Raw genomic sequence first — 12576 nt, forward strand, 5'->3', positions numbered from 1 at the left:
TTTCCTGCATCAGAAAGATGTCCTTTGTCTTATAAGTTGACACCAAACAAAGACCTGAAGTGCTGATAGTGTAAATATTTATTTCAGGAAGTGAAAAAAAGGGGTAAATGCATTGCAGAAACAGCACAGTGTCCAGCATAAAGTGTACAAGATGGTTACTAACATGCCAGGCAGCTCCACACCTGTATCTCTCCAGACCGTCAGAAGGCAGTCACAGCGGAGAGTAGACCGGATCACTGCCGACACTTCAATCATTATCTAAGTGCTTCCTACTGCGAAGAGGCCACATGACATTTCCAACAGGATATAAAAGTGTACAGCAGTGCAAAGAGATCCCCGAACAATTAACATTTACGGGCCGAGAAGTGAACATCTCCATAGCATAGCTCTGCTGTCCAACAGAACAACGAAGCCATGAAGAGAACTGAAGATTCAGATACATCTAAATGTTGACAGGCCTAAACTGACCATCTCCTTTATTATGACTGAAAGACAATTGAACCAATGCATCAGTTACTTTTTAGACGTAGAACAGCAGACATGCATTCCCCAAACATCATGACAAACATCCTTTGGATCATTTGCTTTAATGTGAAATATCTTCACATGAATTCTCCTGTGTAAATGTCACCTAAAGACACATTTATATTGACCTAGATTCAATCTTTAAGTCTGAAATGAGCTACTTGGAAAACTGAAGCTACAGTAGACATTGGACCACAGTCAGGTGACAAACACCCCCCCCCACACACACACACACACTCTTTTTTTTTTTTCAATAGAAAATAATAGCGCGATTCAAAGGCTGAGAGAAAGTCAAGCTTACATTCAAACCACCACCGGCCTTAGTGCTGGAAGTGAATTACAGTACACACTCAAGACAAAATAAACAAATAAATAGACTTCTTTTTCAGATCGTGGCTGCAGCTCTTCAGATTGGGTTGCGGCTGCACATTTAATTAATTTGTCCTATAATCAAATGTTTTCAAATGAAAAGTGACGTAGCATCTGTTGCATTACGAGCTCAATGCATTCGAGTCTTCAGAAACCGATAACAGGAAGTGGGACGCCGCCTTACTCGCTGCTCAAAGTTTAAAGAGACCAGACTTAACCTTACAACACCATAATACACACACACACACACACACACACACACTTCAGTATGCCGGGACAGAGAATTTGCTTTATACAGACAATTATTTAACAGTTTAAGTACAAATCTTTAAAATACAATTTAATACTGACTCAAGGAAAATACTGCAGTAATCCAGTTTTATGTTGCTTACCTCCTTCGCTACTTGAGAACCGAAAGAGATAAGCCAAACAGTGAAAACATTTGTATTTTCCTTGTTGCGACTAGGATTCCCGCTGTCAGAAGAGAAGCAGATGGCTGTTTGGTGTGGGAGGAGAGAAAAATAAGATAGAAAGCGACAACCACTCAGTGGCAGCTTTTCCCCCCCAGGAGACCCGACAGCAGACCTGCAGCCGGAGCAAGGCGTCCTCCGGTCCTCGCTAAGCTTCTGCAACACAGAGGCGGAGCCAAAAGCTAGTCCTGTTGACGAGGAGGCTGAGAGAGCCGAGGAGTCCACCGCTACGAGGAGACCGTCACCGGGTTGAGGGAACCGTTCCTGCTGTAGAACTTGGAGAAGGCCTCTTCGAGAACTGAAGCAAGTCGTGGCTGATCGCCCTGAAACAGAGGCAGCGGGGGGGGGGGGGGGAGATAACATGTCAGAGGCTGCTGGGGGTTATTATAGCAGAAGTGTTCAGTCTGAGGGTCGTCATGGAGACCTCTCACCTCACTGATGAATCCGAGCTGAACCAGCTCCCCCGACAGATCATTCACGTTCTCATCTGAACAGAAAGGCAGAATGGTTTTTGTAACGACTGCATGATGCCAGTACCGTCTACGATCAAATGATAGAACTCGGCCCTAATGAACGAAGCAATAAACAAAGAAACTCACTTGGTAACAAATCACAGCTCAGGTGCCTGTTCAGTTTATCCTCCAGTTTCAACAGCAAGGTCAGCTGAAAAGACAATCAAATAATCATTACAAAAGACATATCAAAACATAAAACACTCTCATATAAGACTAAATACTAAGAAGCAGAGACAGTTATCATTTATCAGAATTGAAACTCACATGGTGCTTGTTGCCCTCGTCAACAGGCTCAATATTGCACTGCATCTGGAGGACCTGTGAAGGAGAACAGTTTAATACAGGAAGTGCAGACGATGAAATGTATTATTAAAAAGTATACACACAAAACCAAAAACAATTCACACTATAAGAAGCTTTTTGTTAGTTCTCCAGTATGATTCGAGCAGAAATCTCACTCACTGCTTACATACAATTAATACAAAAATAAAAGTAATTTACTAGTTATTTCTCTTTAGGATTTGTAAATATGATATGACAGATCTTACCTTCCTGGTCTCCAGCTCAGCGGGTTCAGGGGTCGGGGTTTTCACAGAGGGGGGAACGATGGGCGACTTCACCGTCTCCTGCTGAGGCTGATGAGGACTTGGTACCCCAAACGCCGTCAGAGGATAGATCCCATTCCTGTTGCATCGAGGAAAATAAGAGACAACCTCAGGACGACTGAAAACTAGTTCATGCTGTCCAGCTGCAGGATATCTTTAAAGTAAAGGCTTTGCTGACCATGGATACATGTGTATATCCAACTACAAAAAGGTCCTATTTCTGGCCTAAAGCTGTTCAGCAGAATGAATCAACTTTATTGATATCACCTTTCATGCAGAGAATTGAGCACAATGACCTTTACAGATAGCAATACACTATTAACACAAAGAGGAAGGGACAAATTATCTATCTACAAATTGGAGAAGAATTTTAAAAGATTGAAAACAGAAAGCTAATAACTTTAGGTTTTTATATGAAGCTCAGCGCAAGTTCAACCAGGAAGACCTTCTTTTCTTATTAATTTACTATTTCTATGTTACTACTCTCTCTCCTCTCAATAAGTGATCGGGGGCGTCACTCCCCAGCTTAACCTATCACTTCGCTCTATTCCCACAAGCCTATCATAGCGCTCCGCTAAACCTTTTAAATCTGCTCTCCCCTCTGACAGCTGTCATTTCAGGTGACTCGACGCAACCCCCCTCCACCCCTTTTCACCTCCTGTCCCTCTGAATCCAGGGTCAAGCTAAGCCCCTCCCCTTCAGACCGAACCCAACTATCCATTCACCACCACCAGTGTCTAGGGGGGTTTCATCAGATCGGTTCTCCCCTCCCGAATGATACTCCTGCACAACGGGGCCTAATCGCCAAAACGTCATTACATTCATTTGTGTATTCCTGGCAATAAATATGTATTCTTGCATCAAAACCGTCTCTCCTGATTGAAATGCTGTTAGATCAGCAAAGATGATTTCTAAAGACAGTGTTTTTAGGCTAAAATGGTTAAAAGTAGGATCTCCTGAGGAGTTGCAGCGTCCTTGTGAACAGTTAAAGATGAGCTTAGTGTTCAAGGAGAATCATATAACAATAAGGAGTCTGTGCCAGTAAAAAGAAGCAAGGCCATGAGTGCCTTAAAGGCCCTGACTCTGCAGACAAGCTTTGTTCCTACCTTACATCCTCCAGGAACTTGTCCAGCTCAAGAGCAGGGAACTGAGAGAGCCTGAAGCAGAAGACACAATGTTACTCAGCAAATCAAGACAAGAAATATACACGTGTAAATAATCTATTGATTTCAGTGTGATAATATGAACACAGGAACCCTTCTAAAGACTTCCTTCTCTCCCAAAGTTTTCATAAGTTTATCTCTGTACGTCCGCACTATGTGGTTCCACGCAGACTCACTTCATCTGAACTCCATCTTTGACTTCAACAATCACCAGGTTGGGGTCCATGTTCTTTGTCATCTCTTCTAAAGCATTTTCTGGAATCATATCTGCAGGCAAACAGAGAAGAGAGCGATCAGAAGAAGCAGTGTTTAAGTCCTAAGTAAAATAAAACAAATATCATTTTGGAAAATGAATGACCTTTATAAGAAAACAGATCATCTTCAATTCTTATTTGTAAACTCTGTATTTGCTTTGAACAAAATGCCAATAGCTGTATATTAAAGATAATAATTGCCAGTAATCAATCAGATGACACATGTTGTGAGTGAGTTTTGGGTGTGTGTGTGTGCGTGCGTGCGTGCGTGCGTGCGTGTGTGTCTCACGTTGGTGGCTGACGATGCAGTGAGCAGCCAGCAGCTTCAGTAATGGCACCTCGAACAGGGCCTGGTGAAACAGCAGCTCCTTAGCGGTGGGCCGCTTACAGGGGTCCACCTCCAGACACTTCTGGATAAATTCCTGGGAAATCACCGGGGGAAAATATCTTAAAGTTATACATTTACAATCCAGACAGCTATACAGGCTCTTAATATTTGTGTATCGCTCACTCACCCGCTGCAAAGGGTCCTCTAGCATCTGAATGGCATTGTTTATGGCTTCTTGGGACACATAAGACGAATCTCCGTTACTCTGGATTTCCAACACAGCCATCTGAAGGAGTGAGCAGAACAGAGGAGGGTGGTGATTGGAAGTGATTCATAAATAAAAACAAGTCAACAGCAGCCAATGGTCATCCCTGCAGACCTGAGTGTCTTTCAAAAGTCTGAAGGGTTAAAAACAGCATTTCCATTTTTCTGTCTTGCAAACAGAGTGAACTAACAACTTGTCTTCATTGTTAGTTTCCACATGCCTAAAACAACCTCAAGCTAAATCTAAAAGTTGATGGCTAAATAAGAGCATTTGAGAAATTGTGCAAGGCATAATAGTCCGAATAGTCCATTAATCGTTTCATTAATCGATTATCAAATTAGTCGTTTGTTGCAGCCCTAATTTCTATTTCCGTAACTACAGTAAAAGGCAAACTTAGCATGTTGATGACATCCTGATTAGGGGTGCAACAACTAATCGACTTAATCGATTAAAATCGATGACCAAATTAGTTGCCAACTAATTCAGTCGTCGATTCGTTGGTGACGTCATCACGTGTGTTTTACGCGCCGTTAAGCTCCAACGTTATCGGTCTTTCTATCGGTACTGGAGACATCTAAAAAATATATGTCACATGTATTATTGCTACATAAACATTATATCGCTGTCTTAGTGTCGCCAACTCGTTTCTAACATGCAAAAAGACAAAAGAAATGCGTCTAGGATGTATTTTCGATCTTTCCAATCCAGACGAGAGACCTCTCAGTTTACACACACACGGCTGCTACATGCATGCAACACACACGGCGGGGATGGCGGAGAGAACTAAGCGCTCCAAGGTGTGGTTAAATGTCTTGAAGTGGACAATGCTCATTGCCAAAAGTGCCATAAGAGTTTAGCATGTAAGGGCGGTAACACGAGCAATTTGTCTAAACATTTAGCAAAAGTGCACCACATTCAGACGGAGAAATGCACCGGGTTCGACTGTCTTTCTAGTAGCTCTGTAGCCCCATCCACGAGTAACGTTTCCACGTCAGCAACACACGGCGTTAACAAAATGATACAAACATGGGTTAATGATTAGAGGTAACTGAGTTATTTATTTTGTTAAAGTTTCAGCTATTCTGTTTACCGTTCTGTCATCAGATTATTTCATACGATTTGTTAAAACATTGTTTCTTTTGATGTGAAATATTATTTATTTAATTTAAATCAAAAGCAATGTTAATTTTGTTCACAATTTGTTTAGTTAATTTAATAATATATGTATTTTTGAATCAAGTATTCATCTTTATTGTCTTCATTGTTAGTTTCCACATGCCTAAAACAACCTCAAGCTAAATCTAAAAGTTGATGGCTAAATAAGAGCGTTTGAGAAATTGTGCAAGGCATAATAGTCCGAATAGTCCATTAATCGTTTCATTAAAGGTGGGGTAGGTAAGTTTGAGAAACCAGCTCGAGATCGCTAGAATTTGAAAATACACAACCGGAGAAAATCTGCCACTTCCTTACAGAGCCCCTCCTCCAACACACACGAACGCGCACATGACCAATGAGGGCACGAGATAAGTTTGTGCACAGATGGAAGGCTGACAGGCAGGTAGGCCATCCAGTCATTTTAGCCGGGCCGGCTGATTGGTGGTGCTTTTCACAGTACTACGGCTTCCACAGATGACATTCTTTAATGGATTTTTTATCAAAGCACTTCAGATATTCATTGCTATCGGGATGTTAAGAGCATTCCATGGAATATAACAAAAAGTGTATCTCGAGCCGGTTTCTCAAACTTACAATTGACCTTTAATCGATAGATTAATCGATTATCAAATTAGTCGTTTGTTGCAGCGCTAATCCTGATTTCTATTTCCGTAACTACAGCAAAAGGCAAACTTAGCATGTCGAAAGCTGGGGTGACATTTTTGTTAAGAATAAATTGTTACATACTACAGCAGAGCAATCAAATACATTTTCCATAAACAAAGAATGAGCCACCAACAGCTGGTTTCTTCTCACCTCTAAGGCGCACATCCCAAAGGAATAGATATCCACGGCTGTGGTGACATTGGCAACAGCTGGAAGCAGAAAATCAAACTGATCAAAATCACTCTCTGATATCTTTAAAAAGACAATTTTGAAGAAGAGTTTCTTAAAATAATAAATATCATTTTAATAATATGTTTTTTTAGTTGAACCATTTCACAGATCCTCAGAAACGGCCATATCTTTGTGAGGAGAAAAGTCAATGTGCCACATGAGCTAAAAATTCAGTTACAGGTTGTCGTACACTAAGAAGAAACAGTTCTGTAATGAACGACTGATCAAATATGTGAAAAAGGGACAAGTCGTTGGCACAAATGTTGGTTTTTGCATTGTATTGTATATTCATTACTAATCACCTGTTGATGTTATGAATTGTCTGTACTGCTTAAGCACAGAGATGGGAAAGACGTGCAACACATTTCCCACGCCTGGCTGCAAACCACGGTGTAACCAGACACTCTGAACAGACAGGATCTTTCATGAGAAACGTCTGGATCTTACCTCCATACTCCGGAGCAAAGAAGTGAAGGCTCTTCTGCTCTTCCCGACAGGTTTTCACGTGGTTGTTGATGGTGTCTGGTGCAACTGAAACGGTGGAGAAAAGCCTTAATAACAAGACAGCAAGGTACTGGTACTAATAATAATAATAGTGAGGGCATCTGTAGTAAAAAAAACTAATAATTGGCAAGAGGGACGTAACCCTGGCTTTACACTGCTGATCTTAGAGATTCAAACGATCTCTACCTGAGCCGATCTTGATGAGGCCGTTGTGCTGGATGAAGATGGTGTCACAGGTCAGGTTGCCGTGGATGATGGGAGGTTCACAGGAGTGCAGGTAGCTGGAGACGAGCGAACGAGCGTTAAGTCAACAAAACAACTGCTACCACAAGAAAGAAAATCGCCATTGCCATGGCAAAAACTATATATGCGCATTTGGACAACAGCCAATGCCCCATATTACAATTTATTCTTTATAACTACGTAACTCAGAGAAAATAACGTTTCTGTTCTTCTTACCTGAGGGCAGACAGTATCTGTGTGCACCAGCGCTTCCAGGCCTGACAGACAGGAAATAGATCAAAGAACATTTAAGATCATGAAAAATATGTGACAACTGTTTGTGACTTGTCCGCATCGTTTCCCCCAGTAACATCATTTACAAATGTATGGAGGAGGCACAGCAAAGCTTTCAAACCTTTTCATTCATGGTCTTGTGGTTTTTCTTCGTCTTTTTCAAAAACTGCTTGAGACTTCCAGAGGACATGTACTCAGTGATGAAAATGACCTGCAGGCAAGTCAAAGGAATGAAAGCAGATCAACGTTAAACCCATAACACTCATTTCATATGATTTAATAAAACAGGGATTCATTTCAGATGATAACCCACCCTCGCTCTGTTCTCTTTGACGTCCGCCCAGTACTTGTGAAACTTCACAATGTTCAGATGCTCCAGCTGGATCAAATTGTCAAAAACGGCTTTGACTTTTTCCTAAAAACAAAAACAAAAAAATATGTCATTAGAATTTGAGTTTATACATGTCACATTTCCACAGTAACATTTAACAGAATTTACCATCTATCTTGTCAAATGTAATGTTTCAAAAAATGCCACATGAGCTCATCATGTCTTAAAATAGAATCATTATAATGTCCTTGCCTTCTCTCTAGCAGCAGGTTGGACTAGTGGTCAAACAGATTGTCTTGTAAGGGTCAAGGTCAAAATAAATGTTGACAGCTGTGGGTCTTGCTCTTTACTTCATAGAAGTCCATCAGCTGTTTCATTTCTATAAAAGGGTTTATTAAAAGCTCAACAAGACTGAGGGCACCATTCTCTTTCAGTCATATGCATGATGAAACACAAAAGCTGCATGTTGAAAACAGTCTTGCAACAACTTCTGTGTTTTTAATCAAAAGGGAAGCAACAGACTAGATCGGATGCCATTAATGGGGCGACGCCTGCGAGCTAGTTCAGGCAGTCAACTCGAGCGCCAATGATACATTAACACGTGACGCACCTCGTCCCTCTTACAACCAACCAAAACACATTCTCCTAAACATGCCGCTCTATTTAAGCTGCCAGGTCTTCCTGCCTCTACCTCGCTATGCTGCTGCTGCCACTGCTGTGTTCACTTGCTATTGCTACGTTCATGTTCGTGCTGCTGTGTTTCATGTTGCTGCTACTCGCCTGCCCCACCACCACCCCAGCTTCCACCTGTAGGCTCGGGGGATAGTTATCTAATCATCACTCAATGTTCTTTGTAAATCTGTGGAGTGATGAGGCCCGAGCCTAGACGTCAAACTCAAACTATATGCTGCTTACAATAAACATATTAAGAAACACGCGAGTTGTCTGACGGAACTCAACCAAGATAAGGGTGGGTTAACAGAAACCACTTCAGAGTATTGCAAAACCACCAACAAAAATGAATAGATGTCAAAGAGTTTACGCAAAGAAGAAAAAAGTTTCTGCCTCTACTCAGCTTACAGTGTGTGTATGTTGCTATGGTGCTGGCAGCAACAAGTCTGACCACTTGCCAAAGAATCTTAAAGCCATACGGGGGAAAATGAAAATCAGTAAGCTGCTATATTGTTTTGAGATCAATGTATAATGTTTTGGGAAATGTAACCTCACACAAAGAAAGCACAATCATCCTAACCTTATCAAAACACTGGACTCCCCTGTCCTCTAGTTGACATAATATTGTGGACATAACTGCTTCAGACACGACTGAATACGTCCTCACAGCGCTGCACCCACCTCCTGTAGCTTGAAAATCTTCCTTTCTGAGAACATGACCTCATTCCACACCACCTCCACTCCTTCCTCAGTGTCCATGGCCAAGTAAGCATTGTCGATCCCAGGGACGTTACGCTGATTCACCTAAAAGAGGAAAACAAAATAATGCATCAGGCTCACAGGTTTTATTTTGATAGCTAACATGTATAGGTTAAAGCTATTCTTACAGTCAGCAAAAACAGAAGTCTAAAGTGTGAAGCCATTTTCATTGCTTTCACACAAAATGCACTCAATGACCACCAAAATCCATGTACTCCGTTCTCATCTATACTTCTCCATCTGTTGGTAATGCATATCGTATGAAGAGTTTTGAAGGGGGGGCTTCAGTATTGACCAGTGCTTGCTAGCAATTGAGTGTAAATGCACTTTATACCTTAGTAAAGGTAAACATGAGCCCTACTCGGACATGTTTGCATGTATATAGACTCCTGCATTTACTTCCTCACTTACAACATTCTCTGCAAGATTTCGTTTATTGTATTTATAATGTGTATATAGTTTACTCCATCTGCATTACTCGCACATTGGTCTTGCAACATAATCTTGCACCATTTTAAATGTACTCTGTTTCTTCTCGCACTGTGTTATTGTTTTTAAAATGTGTTTTATGTCTTATATATATTCATGTTGCATTGTTGGAGGAGGATGGGACTTAAGATGTTCATTGCTATATCTACACTGTAGCTACTGTCCATGAAAATAAAGCCTTTGAATATTTAGTAAAGGTAAACATGAGCCCTCTTCAGATTCATCCCATACCTCTTCTCTGCGTTTCTGCCAGCGTCCACAGGGGCTTTCCTCTAAAATCTCCGACTCATCCTCGCTCTCCTCTTCCTCATCCTCGGTGGCAGCAGTGGCTGGAGGATGGGAGACCATGGACACGGGGGGAGACACGGTCTGACCTGCGGGAGCAGCTGACTCGGTCTTCACTTCCTGGGCTGCAGAGTCGGAGGCCTGCTTGTTATCTCCCTCTGACATCTTCTTGGTTGTTGTCAGGCCCAACAGCCAGCTGTAACACAACAAGATACACCCAAACACAACATCAGCATCATATTTAATACACACACTGACAGCTGATGAAGTAAAAAAACACACAAAGTGGCAAATACATCGCAGTGCAAAGCTAGCTTGAGGGCAATGGTGTTCACTTGGTGGGTGTAGCTGCAGCAGAGCAACAACCTTTGCAACATAAGCTTAATTAGCACTCCACAGTAAATGGCATTATGAATTCCATCACAATTATAAGTAGAAGAAGCACATACGTTTTAAAGACGGGAAATATACCGATGCCAGCTCCAGTTTAGCAGACTTCCTCCGGCGCAGACCAATCCCAGCTTGTTGTTTTGTTAGCTTTGTTAGCAGAGCTAGCTTTGCGATGATGCTAGCTCCTTGAGTAACTAACTGTACACTGACAACATGTAACAACGTTCACTGCCGGCGATATTCACTTATATTAATATCTCTCAATGTGTCAATTGGTCGCCAGCTAGCTAGCTTTAGCAGCCCCTGACTGCTCCTTAAGACTCCGGCTAATGTGCGCTCTCAAAATTAGCCACCGCTAATGTCATTAAAACTACACAATTTTACCACAGCGCCTAACCTAGACACGTCCACTGATTAATAACATGACTACAGTTAACATACACCCGACAGGGGAAACAAAGGGAGGTTCAATCTATCATTAACTCTATATCCTCGGACAATCACGGCTGACTGACTTAAGGTTAGCTTAGCAGTAAGTCAAATATGATGGCGACAACTTCCAGATGCAAACTGCACTACGAGCTCGGTCACAGTGAGGTTGCCAGATAGGGATAGTCCCATCCTCCTTCTGAGGTGTTCAATTTATTTATAATAATATGAATAATCATAGCAACAGCATGCAATACTTTGTTGCTGGGCTTGATGTATGGCAAGCCGATTTAGCTTTTATTCATTTCTGGAGGATATCAACAAATCTATTCTTACTAGTAATAATGTTTATTTCTGATATCAAAAATAGAATTTTAACTAGTTAGAATGCAAATTCTTGATATCAGAAATTCAATTGTAACTTGTTGTAATGTGTATTCTTGATATCAGAAATGCGATTTTAACTAGTGAGATTTGCATCGTTTTTCTCTTTCATTTCAATGGGAGTTGGAATTTGAACTTGTTCAAATGCCAATTTCTGATATCAGTAATTCAATAGTTGATATCATAACAATTATAACTAGTTACAATTGAATTCATGACATCAAAAAAGGATTTGGAACTAGTTGAAATTGTATTTCTGATATCAAAAATTGGCATTTCGACTAGTTGAAATTGAGTTCTTGATATCAGAAATTGGTATTGTTACTAGTTCAAATGTAATTGTAACTAGTAACAATTGAATTACTGATATCAGAAATTGAAATGAATGAGAAAAACGATGCAAATCTCACTAGTTAAAATCGCATTTCTGATATCAAGAATACACATTAACTAGTTACAATTGAATTTCTGATATCAAGAATTTGCATTCTAACTAGTTAAAATTCTATTTTTGATATCAAGAATTTGCATTCTAGTAAGAATTGAATTTTTGATATCAAGAATTTACATTCTTACTAGTAGTAAGAATTAATTTTTTGATATCCTCCAGAAATGAATAAAAGCTAAATCGGCTTGCCATATTGATGTGTAATTTATGCGTGTCAATGGGTTATGGTTTCTTGGCATATAATATTGCCCTATATGCCTACAATTAAAAATTAAATTCGAAGAAAAATTCATTCATCAAGAAAATTATTAACTTTTTGTGGAACTCAGAATAAAAAAACGCATTGCATACAGCTCGAGGAAATGTCATTCAATATAACTTTGTTATATGGAAGTCCATTCATGACAGCGAAACATTTTTTGTAGAAGTGTAATGCAACCCCTGTGAAATATGTCTAATATTAATTGCTGTGAATGTCATTGTCAAATCAAATCAAATCAAATCAAGTTTTATTTATATAGCACATTGTATTTCTACACACAATAATACTAGACTGAATAGCCAGAGTGAAAATAAACATCTTGAACCAGAAAGCTGGTTTCTCTCAAACCTGGCAACCCTCCTCTCTACAGCCCCCCTCTTCTTATTTGATATGAGTCTGGATTGACAGACAGTCAGGCCAACTGAATCCTGAAATATGACGACTGGTGGGACAGGTCTGTTATAAAACACCAGGAAGAGTCAAGGCGTTTGTTTTGCCACTAGGTGTCAATATTACTCAAAATGCATCATGTTTGGAGTAATTATGATACAGTGCTTGTCT

At 40.5% G+C, this 12576-nt stretch overlaps 1 protein-coding gene across 2 annotated transcripts; it reads right to left on the bottom strand.

Annotated features, from left to right (window-relative positions):
• Positions 1-60: 60 nt before the first annotated feature.
• On the bottom strand, positions 61-11069 carry nrbp1 (nuclear receptor binding protein 1). 2 transcript variants are annotated; one of them, XM_034135595.1, is made up of 18 exons: positions 10574-11069; positions 10049-10298; positions 9251-9373; positions 7880-7981; positions 7688-7777; positions 7510-7550; positions 7237-7331; positions 6994-7077; positions 6466-6524; positions 4417-4515; positions 4191-4323; positions 3824-3914; positions 3591-3641; positions 2428-2563; positions 2144-2197; positions 1964-2027; positions 1796-1851; positions 61-1687 (listed from the first exon to the last, which is right to left on the bottom strand). In XM_034135595.1, exons 2-18 carry the CDS (start codon positions 10265-10267, stop codon positions 1592-1594), a joined length of 1593 nt encoding a protein of 530 aa, XP_033991486.1. In that variant the 5' UTR covers positions 10268-10298; positions 10574-11069; the 3' UTR covers positions 61-1591. The 2 variants fall into 2 exon arrangements, with proteins under 2 accessions (XP_033991486.1, XP_033991485.1); XM_034135594.1 differs by having other exon boundaries at positions 10552-11069.
• Positions 11070-12576: the final 1507 nt, after the last annotated feature.

The sequence above is a fragment of the Trematomus bernacchii genome, unplaced genomic scaffold (assembly GCF_902827165.1).
Source record: "Trematomus bernacchii unplaced genomic scaffold, fTreBer1.1, whole genome shotgun sequence".
Classification (NCBI taxonomy): Eukaryota; Metazoa; Chordata; class Actinopteri; order Perciformes; family Nototheniidae; genus Trematomus; species Trematomus bernacchii.